We start from the raw sequence: 16,853 nt of genomic DNA on the forward strand, positions 1-16,853 counted from the left end.
ATGTAGCCTTGGGTGCTGGAGCAGCCGTGTAGAGACCCCTGCCAGCGCTGAGATGCTTACATGTTCACGGATTTGGCTTTCCTCCGGCAGTCAGTGTCATAGTGTGTTTTGTGAGATGGAGGAGGACTTTGTGGATTGGTCTCAGACATAAGGATTAATGTTGCACTTGTGGGCTTGGGCAGCACTGGGTTGGGATTTTTTTTGATGTACACTTAACCTTTATATAAAACTCTCTCGTATACATAAGTTTCTGTGGATTTGTTTCTCTAACGTACCCAGACTAACACACTCACTCTTGGCCCTTGTCTAATTGTATGGCTCTCTTGGCAAGCTACTTAATTTCTGTATCTTAGTTTCTTTATTGTCAAAGTCAGAATAGCACTTCCGTCATTAGGCTGTGTAAGGGTTCAATGAAATTAAATAATACCTCAAATTCTATGCACGGCACCTCCCACACAATATGAGTTTAATAAACGTTAACTATTATTATGAATAGTATTATAATTGTAACCCCTTAAGGAGTTTATAATTTTGAAATAAAGACAGATATTTACTCGGTAGAAAAGTGGGACACAAACCAGTATTTTTTGTTGGGTGCTGTTGAGTTGGACCATCCGACTCACAGTGGCCCTGTGCACCACAGAACAAGGCACTGCCCAGGCTGGCCCACTTGTTAGGTATGTTTGGGCCCATTGTTGCGGCTGCTGTGTCAATCCATTTTCTTAAGTGTCTTCCTCACTTTGGATGACCCTCTACCAAACATGATGTTCATTTCCAGGGACAGAACACGGTAGAGGTTGAGAATCTGGGCTGTTTTGATCCTAGTAACTGTAACTCACTTGCTGTGTGACCTTAAGCCAATTACTCAACCTCCTGAGTCTCAGATTCCTCACTTGTAAAATGGAGATAATATTACTACCTGCAAAGGTTGTTTCAGTAGCACAGTATCTGGCATATGGACACTTCTCAGTTTTTAAGGTATATACACTTAAGGGCATCACGGTTTGTAAAGGGTCAATAAGAAAGAGAAGGACCCTCAATGAGATGGAATGACACAACGACAGCAACAATGGACTCAAACATGAGATCCCCTACAAATCGGATATGACTGGATGGCTTATTACAACAAAACAACAACAAATTTAAGCAGTCCTTGTGTGGCCCAAAGGAATAAGTACTGACTCCTAACTGAAAGATGGATGGTTCAAGTCAGGTGCACAGATCTAGTGATCTGCCTATGAAAGGACATAGCATTGAAAACCCTATGAGCAGACAGGACATTGGTAAGTATGGCTCTTCTGACTATCGTATTTATAACACTTGCCGAACAACTGAGTCCAAGCCAAACCAAACCCACTTCTATCGAGTTGCTTCCAGCTCACAGTGGCCCGGTAAGACAGGGTAGACCTGCTCTACAATGTTTCCAAGACTTTACAAGAGAAGAAACACCATCTTTCTCTTGTGGAACAGCTAATGGATTTGAACTATAGACCTTGAAATTAGCAGCCTAATGCTTATCACACAGCACACCAGGGCTAGGTAGGACTTGGCAAATGCGAGCTGCTTGTGGTCCATGAAAGGGACTGGGTAGCTTGTTAATGTAGATTAGGTGCATGGCCTTCGTGTGCTGTGGGGCCATGCAAAAAAGAGTACGGAGCACTAATGTGGGGATTTATCAGCTTTACATCTTGCTAGCCTTAAAATGGGCCATCCCAGATGAAATGGGGAACCCTACGACCATCAAGAAAGAAGAGCTGGTAATAGAACATGTCCTTTGGACTTAGGGTTCCTGTACTGGGGATCTGCTTGGTCCCAGAGACAAAGAGCTGTCATCATGGAGACAGTGAAAGATGGCGAGAGACAAGAGAAACAGCCCCAGAGAAATGGTGACAGCTGGGGCAGCAGAACTACGAGACCGGCATGAGACAGAGGGGTCAGCTTCCCAGACAATGAACGAGAAAGCAGAATGTCTTTGGGCAGGAGGCTTGATGGTGGCAAGGGGAGCCTCTGGGTACTTCAGTGGCAGCACTGAAAGGGCTTTGCAATGCTTGCTGGGAGCAGGGCAGAGACCAGACTGGCCGGGGGCCAGAGGGAGGCCTGTCTGCTGTTTGTGCTAAGAAGCTGTCCTGATCCATGAACTGGAAGCTGAGTCTTTTTTTATTTGTTTGTTTTATTGGGGTCTTATACAACTCTTATCACAATCCATCCATACATCCATTGTGTCAAGCACATTTGTACATCTGTTGCCACCATCCTCAAAACATTTGCTTTCTACTTGAGCCCTTGGTATCAGCTCCCCATTTTTTCTTCTCCCCACTCCCCCCTCCCTCATGAAACCTTGATAATTTATAAATTATTATTTTGTCATTTTACACTGTCTGACATCTCCCTTCACCCACTTTCTGTTGTCCACCCCCCAGGGAGGAGGTTATATGTAGATCCTTGTAATCGGTTCCCCTTTCTACCCCACCCTCCCTCCACCCTTCTGGTATCACCTCTCTCAGCACTGGTCTTAAAGGGATCATCTGTCCCAGATTCCCTGTGTTTCCAGCTCTTATCTGTATCAGTGTACATCCTCTGGTCTAGCCGCATTTGTAAGGTAGAATTGGGATCACGATAGTGGGGGTGGGTGGGGGAAGAAAGCATTTAGGAACTAGAGGAAAGTTGAAGCTGAGTCATTTCTGATACTCAATTACAACCTGTTACTTCTCTAATAAACCCCAGACTTGGGAGTACTGTGTGCGTGTTCAGTGTGACCACTGCACTAGGTTATCAAACCCGGCAGGAGAAGTGCTGGGGAGGGAAGAATTGTTGCCAAGCTGGGTAAGAAGTCTGGCGAGGAGAGCATGTCTGACTTCTGCCTCAGGAAAATCCGCCTGGGCAGTCGGTGCCGCAGCTCTTGATTCTCTCTCCTCTCTCCTGTAGTGAGAGGAGGTGAGGCCCAGCGCTCACATAATTTTTATGTTATGGAGGATAGATCTGTTTGCACACTGGGGCTGCCACGAGTCAGAATCCATTTGATGACAACTAACTACAACATATAAACGGGCTGGTTTCTCACATATACCCAAGGAAACCTACACATGACAGTTCATAACTTCTTGAGAGGTTGAAAACAACTCACTTTTTAAGCACGTTACATTACACATACAATATCATACAGCAATTTAAAATAGGTGCACGAGATCTCTGGTTTCAATATGCTAAACTTAGAAGCATCATGTTAAGTAAGAGAAATTCAGTTTAAAAATGTTATGTACACTGTCACTCATGAGAAGAAAACACACACACAAAACATTCATATATGGCTCATGAACACGTATTTCTGATCATCTACTACTTCGTAATAAGCCAGCCCCAAATGCAGGGACTTAGGTTAAGTGACCCTTGTACTTGATCATAATTCTGTAATGTGGGCGCCATTCACCTGGGCAGGTCTGTGGTTGTGAGGGTACTTGATGGCTGCGTTCAGTTGGTGGGTCAGCTGGCTCTGGGCTCAGCCAGGTCTCAGAGACGTCAGAGCTTCTGCCTCTCACCTGGCTTCTGCACAGGGTCTCTCCATACAACCTCTTCCACAGGGGCGTTTCTTACCTGGCAGCTCAGGCTCCCAAGTGAGCAGAAGCAGAAACTTCCAGTCATTCTTAAAACTTCAGCCGAAAACCGGCACAGTATTAAATTTGCCGCATTTAGGTTAGCCCCCACTTAAAAGGGAACAATGGTCAGAACCAGAGAAGTAGTTCCCACTGATGAAGGAATATTCGTGGAATATCCATTTAGAGCCAGGGTCTTTTATATATGTTATCTCATCTCGCGTTCTGAAGAATTCTATAAGATAGGCTCTACTTTGCAGAGGAGGAAATCAAAGCTCCTGAAGATGAAGTAGTTTGTTCGCTGTCAGCAGCTAGTCAGTGGTGAAGCTAGGTGTCCACCTCAATACCACAGTCCTACCCAGTGCATTTATTATTGTGCGCTTTATGTGTCAGAGCTTGGTAAAAGTTTTCTGTACATTTTCACATTACATTTTTGGAACAACCTCATGGAATACTATTATTTTGCCCATTTTATAGATATGGAATCTGAGACTTGTACAGTTGCTCAGGACACAAGTACCAAGTGACAGGACTATTGTCCCCTCTTCCTGATAGCACTTCCCCTGAAGACATATAAGGAAGCATCAGGACCAGGGTAACCCAGACCTCGATGCCAAGCAAGGAGCAGCCTTTGGTGGGAGTGATGGTGGATTTCAGTGTAAGGAAGGATTATTGGCTTCATTGGGAATCACATGCTTATAGGCTTATACAGGATAATATGTAAACAGTTGGACATGCTGTAGCTAAATGTTCAGCAATTTGCTTATCCATGAATCATGAGTATCCTGAAGAAACTTCTAGCTCTGAAGGCCCAATTTAAGAAGTAGCAAGGTATTGATTATGTTTAACATGAATCCTACTGACCACCTCAGCCTTACACAGGGGCTAAGTCTGACTGAGACCCCCTAGACTGGGTCTCTCCATCACTTTGGAAGGACGATGCCAGTAAAATTGATTTCTACCACGTGGTAGTCACATAATCTGTTGTCAATTTGAGACTTAAGAGTGAAGGGGTGGAGTTTAACCTGTTAATCAGGTCACAGTTTGATGACCTCATTTTGGAGCCACGGAGGAGGTAACTAGCTCCCTGAAGGTGGGACACTCGCACACTCTCTGCAAGACATTCCTGTGGACAAGACACATGGAGCTACTACACTAGAGCCCTGGGGCTGAAGGAGCCCTACGGAGACCCCTACCAATGCTGAGATGCTTCCACTGCTAATGGATCCACAATACTTTCCACCCACTGGCCTGTGAGCTTCCTGCATTCGGTGTCATTGCATGTGCTGCGTGAGTCTGAAGAGGAATTTTCAGACATGTGGGCTAATATTGGACTTATAGACTTGATATGGACAGGGCTAGGATGTTTTCTCAATATTCAATTGCTCTTTCTTATACACATGAGTGTCTATGAATTTGTTTCTCTAGTCCGCTCAGACGAACACATGCCCTGTTCTCGAGACTGGTCATGCTGTTCCTCTTCACATCCTCCTTTCAGCTTTCTGAGTCATCTCACCTGAAGGTCTTGGAATGCTGCCTCATCTCAGGAGTTGCATCAAAAACGTAGGTAAATAATGCCTTTGTACTTCCCCGATCTCCTAACAGTAGAATTGTGATTCAGTTACATTCTTTCAGTCTTTGGAGAGTCAACGTTACAGTTACATATGTGCAAGCAAGGGGTTAGTCACGCAAACAATACGGGTTGCTAAGCAACAAAACACACATTTGCTCAGTCACAGCAATGTCACCGTTAGCTGTCAGAACCAGTAATGTATTGGGGTGGGGTGGGGGAGGAGGAGAAGCGAGAAGGAGGGTACCATACTATGCATGTGAGATCTTTGTTTTTCAACCCCATAGTCTCATTCCTCTTTTCCATTTTTTGGGGGATGAATTTTACACCTCAAAGTCAGGAGGGAAATAATGGGATGAGTGAAAAAGAGGGAAGGGACTGGTGAGCTGTTTAGTTCTAAGCATGTCAGACAGTTATTTCAACTCTCCCAGCTTTAGTTCTACAGTGTGTATGTGCAAGCTACATGTTTTATGCATGTGGATATAGGCTTGCTCATACATGCATATGTGGACACATGCATGCACATGTATACACAGGACATAGTTCTTTAAAAAATCACTTTATTGGGGGCTCTATCAGTTCTTATCACAATCCATCCATCCATCCATTGTGTCAAGCACATTTGTACATGTGTTGCCATCATCATTCTCAAAACATTTTCTTTCTTCTTGAGCCTTTGCTATCAGTTCCTCATTCCCCCCTCTCCCACCTCCCTCCCTCCCTCATGATCCCTTGATAATTTACAAATTACTATTTTTTCATGTCTTACACTGCCCACTGTCTCCCTTCACCCACTTTACACAGGACATATTTCAACTCTACACTTTATTTGTTGTTGCTCTGGCAGTGTAGTCGGATTGTGCTCAAAATAAGTCCTACATCTTTGGTGAAATTTACTTGTCTGTCTCCTTAACTAGACTGTGAACTTTTGAGGACCAGAAGCCATCTTCCTTGTCTATTGTTTATCACCGATGCCAAGCTCCTGGTAGGCACACAAAACAATTTGAATGAGCCAATGAACAATTTAAACCCAAGACACAATTCTTTCACCTTTTTTCCCCTCAGCACAAAAGGCATTTTTTTCTCTTGTTGATATTAATATTATCTCTCAGTTTAGTAGAGTTACTTTTAGCACTTAAATCTCAAGGGTTCTGCAACAGAACCAAGTCACCAAAGAAGTTGTACACCATTGCACAATGCCAGGGCAGACATTACGAATCGATCACTGCACTTTCTTCAAGTCCAAACACTGCTTAGGATCTTCATTGCAGTGTTCCAGGCAGCCACTCGTTGTTGAGTGGAGTTGCCCTGTAACTTGCATGCCATCTTAACTTGAAGAGAAAAAACAACCTCCTCCATCAAGCCCCACCTTGCTTAACCAAGCTCTCTCTCATTATTTCTAACATCAATTCTCTACTGCAACTAGAATCAGGCATGTCATATCAATCTCCATTATAAGCTCATAATGTTCTTTCCTTCCCACCTACTCAAGTAGTGACCCTCCTTCAGGTGTCAGTGCAACTCTCCACTTCAGACAGAGGCGATTTTTCTTTAACCATGACACATATAATCTTTTCTCAGGCTGCCAAATGCATCTTGTGTTCTCCCCACATCTCCAATTATCATCAGCTCCCACTTATCTCCCTAAGTTCCCTTTCTTACTCCATCATACTGACATTTAATTTATTATCTCTCTGCAAAATATTTTAAGCTAAACACTCCAGGTCTTTTCAAAACCTGGCACAAGGCTCCATCAGTTCCCAATTGATACGTATATACCCTCCCTGCCCACCCCCACCTCCCCACATTCAGCCCTGGCCCCATGAAGAAGATTGTTCCAACTCTAGGTGGTTCTGACCGATCACACACCTACACTCTGTCTCAGGGCCATGTTGGAAGGATTCACATGCTTTTGACCTTTGCCTTCCCAACAGAGTGACTTCAGTGGCAAAGCGAATGTTAACACACACTGTTTCCAATACAGACAGCTTAGTCACCCGTCTGCATACGCTTTCTTTGTCTTCCACATGGAGAATCCACCAGCTGCTTCCCCACAATGTTTTCTCCTGCACTGTGCCACTTAACCTACTTACCCTTGGAGAAATGACAGTATGCTCATAATTTATCAAGTTGTTATCTTTCTTGAGACTCATGGGTCCCATGATATTAAACAGCCATTCAGGCGGGAAGGTAAGCATAAAGTGCGGCGGATTGCTGAAACTGGCTCCTGAAAGCAAGCACATTTTGATGGCACAAGGTTCAGCAGTTTGACCAGCTGAGGCTGGCCTAGTTTCTGTGTAGTTATTATTTTCTTTGTTAAGGTTAAATGTTAAGGTCTTTGGGATTGGTATAATTAGACTTCCCTAGAAATGTCTTTTATGGCTAGCAGCAGAAATCTAGGCTGTAAGACCTCTCATTCATCCAACATCATAGTTCAAAAGTGTACTCCTTCATATTTTGGGAAGAAGAATTGGGACCACAGGAGGCACACGGTGGACTTTTCCTGTTGTGTGGAAGACATCTCCAAGGCCCTAAAGCATTGGGGGTTGACAAGCTGAGCAGTTTGCCTGTGCCGTGTTTGGAGCACTCTCGTTTGATGTTCACACAGGGTCAGTATGTCCAGCTTTGGGCCATCTGTTGACTATCTTTTTCTTCCTTCTTCTAGGTTGTGTCCCTACAGCTTTGCCCTGAGAATCTCAGAGATCATGAATCCAGTCTTCTTTTTCCTCCCATATCAACCGTACCCAAAGTCATGGCCATCAAATTGATTCCTATTCTGAGTGACCCTCCAGAACAGGTCGAACTGTCCCTGTGAGTTCCAGAGACTAACTTTTTATGACAGTAGGAAGTTCCATCTTTCTCCCTTAACGTGGCTGGTGGTTTCAAACCGCTGACTTTACATAGCAGCCCAGTGATTCACCCACTAAACCAGAACTCCTGTGATATCAATCATAGGTAAAAGAATTTTTGGGAAAAAAAGAAACAAATTTAGAGGATTTATAAAACAGAATCCTTTATATTTTCAACTATTGGAAAGAGTGGATGAATATTCTTTAAAAAAAAAAAAGAATTTCTAGCATTAAAAAAATGTTGCCTGCCTTTTATATATGATTCCCTTGTGAGCTTCACTTTTCTCACACAAGGACTAAAGAAAATGGAAATGTTTTCCAGTATTTGAATATAAATATACTAAACTAGTGGTCCAGGGAGGAGTTCTGGTGACATAGTGGTTACCAGCTGGGTTCCTAACGGCCAGGTCAGCAGTTCAAAACCATCAGCCACTCTGGAGAAAGATGGGCTTTCTACTCCTGTAATGAGTTATAATCTGAATGTTATAAGAACTGTAAGAGCCCCCAATAAAATGATTAAAAATAAAATAAAATGTGAGAGTAAAGATGTGAAAAAAATAAAAGAGTTATAATCCTGGAAATTCACAGGGACAGTTCTACGCTGTCCTGTCAGGTCACTATGAGTTGGCCTCGACTCAATGGCTGCATTCGTAGGAGGTCCCCAGAGGTGCAAACCGTTTGTGCTTGCTAACCTAAAATTTCAAGCCAACCTCGTAATCCTACAGGGAAAGGCCAGGTGATCTGCTTCTGTCAAATTACAGCCAAGAAAACTGTGGAGCAATTCCACACTGTAATACAGTGGTTCTCACCTTCCTAATGCCACGACCCTTTAATACAGTTCCTCATGTTGTGGTGACCCCCCCAGCCATAAAATTATCTTTATTGCTACTTCATAATTGTAATATTGCTACTGTTATGAATTGGGTGCCCCTGTGAAAGGGTCATTCGACCCCCAAAGGGGTCGTGACTCACAGGTTGAGAACCGGTGCTGTAATACTTATGATGAATGGGAGTTGGAATTACCTTCACAGCAACCACACTTAGCCACTGCTGTCCTGTAGACTTCCTGAGAATATAGACTTGTGATAGTTAAGTTTATTGTGCCAACTAGGCTAATAGGAACATGGGGCCAGAGTTTGATCAGGTTGCAGCTTGATTGGAGGGCGACTGAGATAAATGAAGCCTGCCGGCATCCCATATCTGTCTTGCTCCCTGGTGATATCGGACCAGCATGCTGCTGCTTTAGCTAGTTCTCTGCCTCAACCTGTGTGCTACACCAACTGTGGGCCACGCCAACCTGTGGATCATATTGCTAGAGTTTGAGGCTCCTTCGAGACCTGCTTCACCACACTGCTGGTGAGTACATGTTTGAGCTGGAGGCTGGTGGATCTTGTCGCCATGCTTGAGTGCCAGATCCCAATCCTGTTGGGGCCTGCTTCACTAAGCTCCTGAGCTACTGACTGGTGCTGACCCACCCTGCTGCCTGCGGGCAGACTCTGCCTGTCTTGCCTGAGGGAAGACTCTGATGTCTACTTCCTTGACCTTGGACCCCAGCCCACGTGGAATTGAAGGACTTCCAGTATATTAACTGTTCCATGAAAGTGAGCTGAACTGAGCACCCTCTGTACTGCTGTGTGGACTAATTATGTTATACTCCTTCTCACTGCATAAACCTATCCATATATATGCATAATCATAAGGGTCCTGGTTTTGTTTCTCTAGAGAACCCTCCTTAACACACCAACTCAACTTTGGTAATCTTTCCCTGCCTTCTCTTTTGGAGGCAGTGTTGAGGAGATTAAAAAAAAGGATCAAAATAAGTTGCCCACAGGCTCACAGAAAGGCAGGTGTGGATCCCTGCCTGGCTTGCCAACTTGAGTGACAACAGGACCAGACTCTTTAAAAATGCTTCCCTTAGTAAGATGAGGTCATGCTGAGAGAACAAAATGCCTCCTAAATGGCTTTGACCAATGATAGTTATGATCTCTAACACAATTAAAAATGATGGTGCTCGCCGTTTAGAAGAAAACTGGCAAAGAAAAGTCCATGTTATGCTGATGCCCAAGGCCAAAAGTCAAAGCCAGTATCTTCTGGAGATAGACAGCCTTTAGCTTCTATCATTAACAGTCCCCAAAGCTGCTTCCAAGACATCATTTCTGCTTCTGCTCTGGCACAGAACTCGACCAATTACAAAGCAGGCCCCGGTTGGATGTTTCACTGGCAGCATCACACTTTGGAAGGGTTGCTCATGTTTAGGTTGTGTTCCAGCGCACACTGCCAACCATCTGATATTTGCACTAAATGGGGTTCCCGAGAGAAATCTCAGTGGGGACACTTTACCAGCATGACAGATGGTAGGGAGGCCTCTTGGCTGCAGTGAATGGGGGTTTGGATTCTCCAGCATCCCTCTAGAATAGGAGGCAGAGGACTGCAGAGTAATCTCCCTCTTCGGATGCCTGATATTTTCCATCTTGCTTGCAGCCTCACATGAACGTCTCCTGGTTCAGGCTTTGAGGCAGGAAGGCAGCACTCATCAGTGTTTATGACCAGTAATGAATGACCTTAATTTAAAAAGATACTTTTGGTCTTTTTCCTATTACCTGGTTTCAGGAAAACAAAACAAAATGAAAGAAGCTTCTCAGAGAAAAGATCCCTCTTATGGAATGTGGGGTTCCTGAAGGATGAAGGCCTTTCTAAATGGGAAAGGACCTTGAAAGGACACAATTCTCATTGTTTGGAGGTAGAATGTTCTAGAGTAGTGCTTTTAAATCTCACCAAGCTCCCGGATTTCAAATTACCCATCATAGCTCTGGGTTTGGGACCCGAGCTTCTGAAGCTCCATCAAATACCCAGTGGGTGGTCTGTGCTATGGCCATGGTGACTAGCCCCCTAAATGGCAAGGACTTGTACCAGTGGTTCACATGTCGGGGTGGGGGAGATATATGTAAGAACCATGTGTTAATGCGGGTAGACTAGAGAAACAAATTCATAAACACGTATATGTGTATAAGAAAGAGCTTTATATACAAAAGCAATTGAATATTGAGAAAACATCCCAGTCCAGTCCAGATCAAGTCCATAAGTCTGATATTAGCCCATATGTTTGATACCAATATATAAAGTCCTCTTCAGACTCATGAAACACATGCAATGATGCCGAATGCAGAAAGATCACAGGCCAGTCGGTGCAAAGTCTTGTGGATCCAGTGGCTGTGGAAGCATCTCAGTGCTGGCAGGGGTCTCGACATGGCTCCTCCAGCTCCAGGGCTCTGGCTCCATCAGGCTCCTCTTCATGAATGTCTCGCAGAGTATGTTAGTGTCCCACCTCCAGCGAGCTATTTATCTCCTTAGCACCTCCAAATGAGGTCATCAAGCTGCAACCTGATTGACAGGCTAAACCATACCCTCTCACTCTGAAGTCTCAAGTTGACACCAGATTATATAACTGCCACAAACCAGGTGGGAGAACGCTTTTCACAATTCAATAATCTCCTCTTTCCCGCACCCAGGGCTAGCAATGAGGGACCTACGTAGTTTTTTCAAAGCTTAACTGAGGTTTAATCCACTGACCCTGCAGTAAGTATAATGCCCTTCTCCAGGGGCTGGTCTCTCATGACAACAGTACCACCCAGGACAAAGCAGTTTAGCAATCCAACAATTTCACATCTCTAATCTTTACTCAGCCCATGACTTTCTTTAGACCTCCTTCCTCAATCTAAAAATGAGACGTGCTAACTTAGAACTTCCAGATCCTGGAAAGGCAGGGTTGGACTGGTCCTTAGAGTTCATCTTCATTAACACCTCATTGTACACACTAGGAAACTGACCCTCGGGAGGAAAGTGTCTTGCTGTTGTCAGCATTTTAGCTCCATTTGCGACTGGGGGACTAGTTCCTGTGAGACACAGGAGGAAGATGTGAAAGAGAACAGCCTCTATAGAAAGTCAAGAGCAAAAATGGATATAATAGAATTTAGGAAAACAATAGCATTTGAAATGGAGATAAATCCCAGGACATACCATCTCTGGAAAATCTGTACTCTAGGTTAAAGAAGAGAAGAGAACATTACTGTAAAGGAGCCATGGTAGCACTGTGATTAAGTGCTTGACTACTAACCAAAAGGTCAGTGGTTCGAATTCACCAGCGGCTCAATGGGAGAAAGATGTGGCTGTCTGCTCCCAGGAAGATTAACAGAAAACCAAACGCAGTGCCATCCAGTGGAGGTCAACTCATAGCAACCCTCCAGATCAGGGTAGAACTGCCCTGTGGGTTTCAGAGACTGTAACTTTCTGGGAGTAGAAAGTCCTCTCTCCCTCCTGCAGAACGGCTTGTGGTTTCAAACTCCTGACTTGGAGACTGATGGGACAGTCCTCTGTTTTAAAGCTTCACCACGAGTCAGAATTGACTGGACAGCAATGTGTTGAACTTTTGGTTATTTTTGTGTGTGTGTGTGCAGGTGTCAGATGGGTAGCATGTGAGAATTTTAAGGGAGAAAGTAATACATCTACCATCTTGAACAACCCCATGTCTAATAACACAGTCCTGGCACACAGCTGATAAAGATTTGTTGATCAAATCAAGGAAGATTCACACAAAGTGCAAAGAGCACTTTGTGAAGCACGTGTGCTGCCTACAGAGTGGGATTTCTGTGTTGGGTTTGCAGGACACTGGGTCCCAGTCCCAGTCATGAATGGCATTCTTCTCCCACTGCAGCCTGGGTCTGCTTTGCCATGTCCCATTGGAGGCAAAGAGAACAGTAGCATCCACCTGCAGCAAATTGAGTTCAAGGTCACCATCAAGACCTTCAGAGTATTCCATGCTCATTCATTCCCCCTCCTGGGAAATGGGAGGCACAGGGAATAGAAAACAGAGAAAGGGATATTCGGTTTTATATATCTGATGAATTTGTATAATCAAAGCAACTAGTAGGAACAAAGCGTTATTGCCTGCAGACCCATCTTACCAACCTTTTCTCATTTGGTTCCTTCAATACCCTGTTGAGCTTCTGGGAACACAGGTCAGGCTTCCATGCCCAGCTCAGCTGTCTGCTTTCCTGCCTGCTCTGAATTCTTGCAGCCCTGGCCATGCAGTGATGGTATGGTGCATGGTTTATCTCAGTCAGTGAATCCTCCAGCAGAGTTCCCCTTAGGATTCTGGGAGCCCCCCACAGCCCTCATTCCCCTCAGAAGATGTTCTGTGCTCAGGAACCATGACTCATGAGCTACAGGAAGTTCTTGGCATTCTCCTCTGCCCACTGAAAGAAAATTAATGCCTCAGACGCTATGTTTGGTGAAGGAGAAGGACATGGGCAATGTCAACAAAGATCTCTGCTGAAAACACCTGGGGTGCATGGGAAAGACTTGGCCCTGGTTTGCCAGAGCCTGTGAGCCCTGCACAGAGTTGTCGGTCAGGCAGAATCTGGATCGGGGGTGTTAGCCATTCCTCCATTTCCTTGTGTCCTCCGATTTCAGCCAGGCGGACCAGACTTTTTTTGTACACCCACTGGACTTCTTGTCTCACCTGGTCTTCCTCAATGTGCTAGTTTGGATTTGTTTCCTCTTCACATCAAACCATCAACAGCCCTCTGGTGTGCATGAAATGTATGTAAACAAGCATTGAGCAAGAAAATAGCTGATTACCCCAAATTGCATGTAGCCTTGCAAGGGCTACTTTTTCAACGTGATGCCACTATCGGGTAAGCGTTGGACTGTTAGCCCCAAGGTCGGTAGTTCAAACCCACCAGATGCTCCTTGGGAGAAAGATGAGGCTATTTGACTGTGTAAAGATTTATAGCCTCTGAAACCCTAAAGAGGGTTGCTATGAACCAGAATAGACTAGATGGCAGAAGGTTTTAAAAAGACAAATTTTTATCAGTGAACTACTATGTAGTAGCTAGGAGGCCTGGTGGTGGATGGAATTTTGTGGTGGGCTGTAACCACAAGGGCAGCAGTTGGAAACCACCAGCCACTCTGAGGGAGAAAGATGAGGCTTCCTACCCCCATAAAGAGCTACGGTCTTGGAATGCCACCAAGACGGTTTTACCCTGTCTTCAAGGGTCACTGTCGGTCAGAATTGACTCGATTGTGGTGTGATGTGCTTGAGCCATGGTGATGCAGGGGGTAAGGAGCTCTGCGGTTGACCCAAAGATCGGATGATTCAAATTCATCAGTTGCTAACTGGAGAAAGATGTGGCAGTCTGCTTCCCAAAAGATTTCTGTCTTGGAAACCCTATGGGTCAGTTCTCTTCTGCTCTACAGGATCCCTTTGAGTCAGAATCAGTGGAATGACAATGGGTTTATTGGGATGTGCTGGGACCTGGACTACCCTGGTAAGCAATAAACCCCGATGGCGAGATGCTTAAGTTCTTGGCTGCTTACTGAAAGGTTGAAATGCAAGCCCAGTTTGTAAGGCTTCGAGGAAGATTGGCCTCGCAATCTGATCCTGTAAAGATTAAGATTACAACCCCCAAACCCCTATGTTATTGTTGTTGTTAGGCGGCATCATAACCGCCGTACAACAAAACAAAATCCTGCATGGTCACAATTGTTATTAGGGCTACTGTGTCTTTGCTACTGTGTCAGTCCATCTCGTTGAGGGGTTTCTTCTTTCCTGCATATCCTGTATTTCACCAAGCATGATGCCTTTTCAGGCAACTAGTCTACTGATAACACATCCAGAGACTGTGAGACAGTCGCCTCATCCTCACTTCTAAGAAGTGTTCTGCCTGTACTTCAAACCCTGACAGGGAAGTGTTTACTCTGTCACATGAGGCCGTGGTGAGTGGGGATGGCCTCGATGGCAGGACAGTAAGGAGACAGTACAGCATGCAGATGGAGGGGCTCTATGACAGGACTGGGCAAGAAGCCAGGCCTTCATTGATTCCGAAGGGGAGTTCTGAGAGTGAAATTCCAAGCAATGTCAAGGTTGGAAAGGTCGGTGCTGTGGGATCTGGGTTCCAGGCCCCACCTTCTTTCTAATTGTTGTATTTCTGAAGTCCTTTTTCCTCTTGACTACATTTTGCTTCTTGGTGGGCCTTGGTCTTTGTTGCCTCAGACGTCAACCAAGATATGACTAAAAATTTGCTGGGTCTTTTCTAGCAGGCTGATTTATAACCTTTTGGGGTAGCAGATGACTTTGAAAATGAGGGACTTTCTCCCAAGGAACATATCCGTAAGCCACCCCGCATTGTGCATATAATTTCAAGGGACTCCTTAGATGTTGGGCTGGTGAAGCTCAAGGATTTTGGCATGAGGGCAGTGAAAGCCAGTGAACATGGTTGTGTTTATAAAATGTGGATTGCAAATGTTAAAAGAGAACGAGGGGAGCTACTTGGAAGTAAATCCTTGGAAAATGCTTAACCCTGTCTTCTTTTGTGTCTAGGGAGCTGTTTTTGCTGCCCAGGGCTCTAAGGACCGGAGTGGCAGTGTGGAGGTGTTGAACGCATGGGCTTTCGTGTGAAGCTGTGTGAACTAAAGGCCTGCCGCAGCCACATGCTGGCTGGGTGATCTAGGGCAAGTGAATTCGCCTCTTTTTGCTACCATTTTTCCAGTTGGCATCCTAGCATTGCTAGGAACACGAACCAGGAGAAGCACAGGGTCTGGAGCATTGTAAGAGCTCAAAGTGTAGGCGCAGTTACTCCAATAAAAGCAATCCTTGTGTGCTGCTTTCCTCTCTCTTAGACCTTAGAAAGACTCCTCCACTTTCACTGGGTTTAGGTGCTCCCTCTCCACCTGATGTGACCAGTTGCACATAGTGGCTTCAGCTGCAAGGATGGCAAGATCTGATAAAAAAAAATGGCCTAATCTAGATATAGTTCGGTTAAAAATGTAATATCATATCATTTGATCTCCCTTTTGACCAATTTTTAAGTTGTTCTAGTTAAAAAAAAATAGAGGGGAAATACAGGTGTGTTAAGCCTCCAGTGGATCCCTGAGTAGATCCCGCAGATCAGGGATGTGAGTGCACTTGCTATCATGCAGAGTGCACTGGAAAGTGGATTACTGGATTATTGCAGATGCAGTTAGGTTAAAATTCAGCACCTTATCATTTGATCTCTTTTTTTTTTTTGCCATTTTAACCATTTTTAAGAATACAACTCAAGGGTGTTAATTTCATTCACAATGCTATACAATCATCACAACCATCTATTTCCAAAACTTGTTTATCATCCCCAACAGAAACTCAGCACCCATTAAGCGATAGCTCCCCACCACTCCCTGCACACCACTCCTTAGTAACCAGCAGCCTACTTTTGTGTCTACGCATCTGCCTATCTATTTCAAATCTATAACATAGGAAATGTGGTGGGGAGGGTTTGCTTGACTTAATTGCATTTAACCAGATGTTTTCCAGGGTCCACCCATTTGATCTCTTTTGACCCATTTAAAATTTGTTCTAGTTTTTAAATATTTTCTACTTTCTTTACATTGAAACTTTCCTCTGTTTTACTTTGTTATTGTTACTAGGTGGTGTGTGTGTGTGTGTGTGTGTGTGTGTTAGTATATGAAATCCAGGATAGGTGAATCCAGGGAGATGGTAACTGGATTAGTGATTTCACAGGGGCATGGCAGGGGAGGGTTGGGGGAATGCAGAGTGGATACCAGTGAGTACAAGAAAGAAGAAAATATTCTAAAGTTGATTGTAGTGATAATTGCACAACTTTTCTTGATAAGGTTGAATGATTGAATTATTTGATATGTGGATCATGTGCCAATAAAACAATTATGAAATGGCCTCACCAATAAGGTCACTCACGAACTCATAGAACAAGGTGTCTGGAGTTGATGGATCCAGGGCTGCTTAACTGCGAGCTGCATGATGTTAACAATGACCTGACCCCTCCCGTC

General features: G+C 44.5%; 1 protein-coding gene across 1 annotated transcript in view; it reads left to right on the forward strand.

The window, feature by feature from the left end:
• Window positions 1-15,465, forward strand: part of RAD54B (RAD54 homolog B) — a 131,864-nt gene extending 116,399 nt beyond the window's left edge. The window contains exons 13-15 of the mRNA XM_045287340.1: window positions 7,826-7,971; window positions 14,753-14,939; window positions 15,388-15,465. Coding sequence (XP_045143275.1) covers window positions 7,826-7,971; window positions 14,753-14,939; window positions 15,388-15,465 — 411 coding nt within the window. The remainder of the gene's footprint in view (window positions 1-7,825; window positions 7,972-14,752; window positions 14,940-15,387) is intronic.
• The last annotated feature ends 1,388 nt before the right edge of the window (window positions 15,466-16,853 follow it).

The sequence above is a fragment of the Echinops telfairi genome, unplaced genomic scaffold, assembly GCF_000313985.2.
Source record: "Echinops telfairi isolate 266 unplaced genomic scaffold, ASM31398v2 ScPeMD7_1;HRSCAF=3_0, whole genome shotgun sequence".
In the NCBI taxonomy this organism is placed as follows: domain Eukaryota; kingdom Metazoa; phylum Chordata; class Mammalia; order Afrosoricida; family Tenrecidae; genus Echinops; species Echinops telfairi.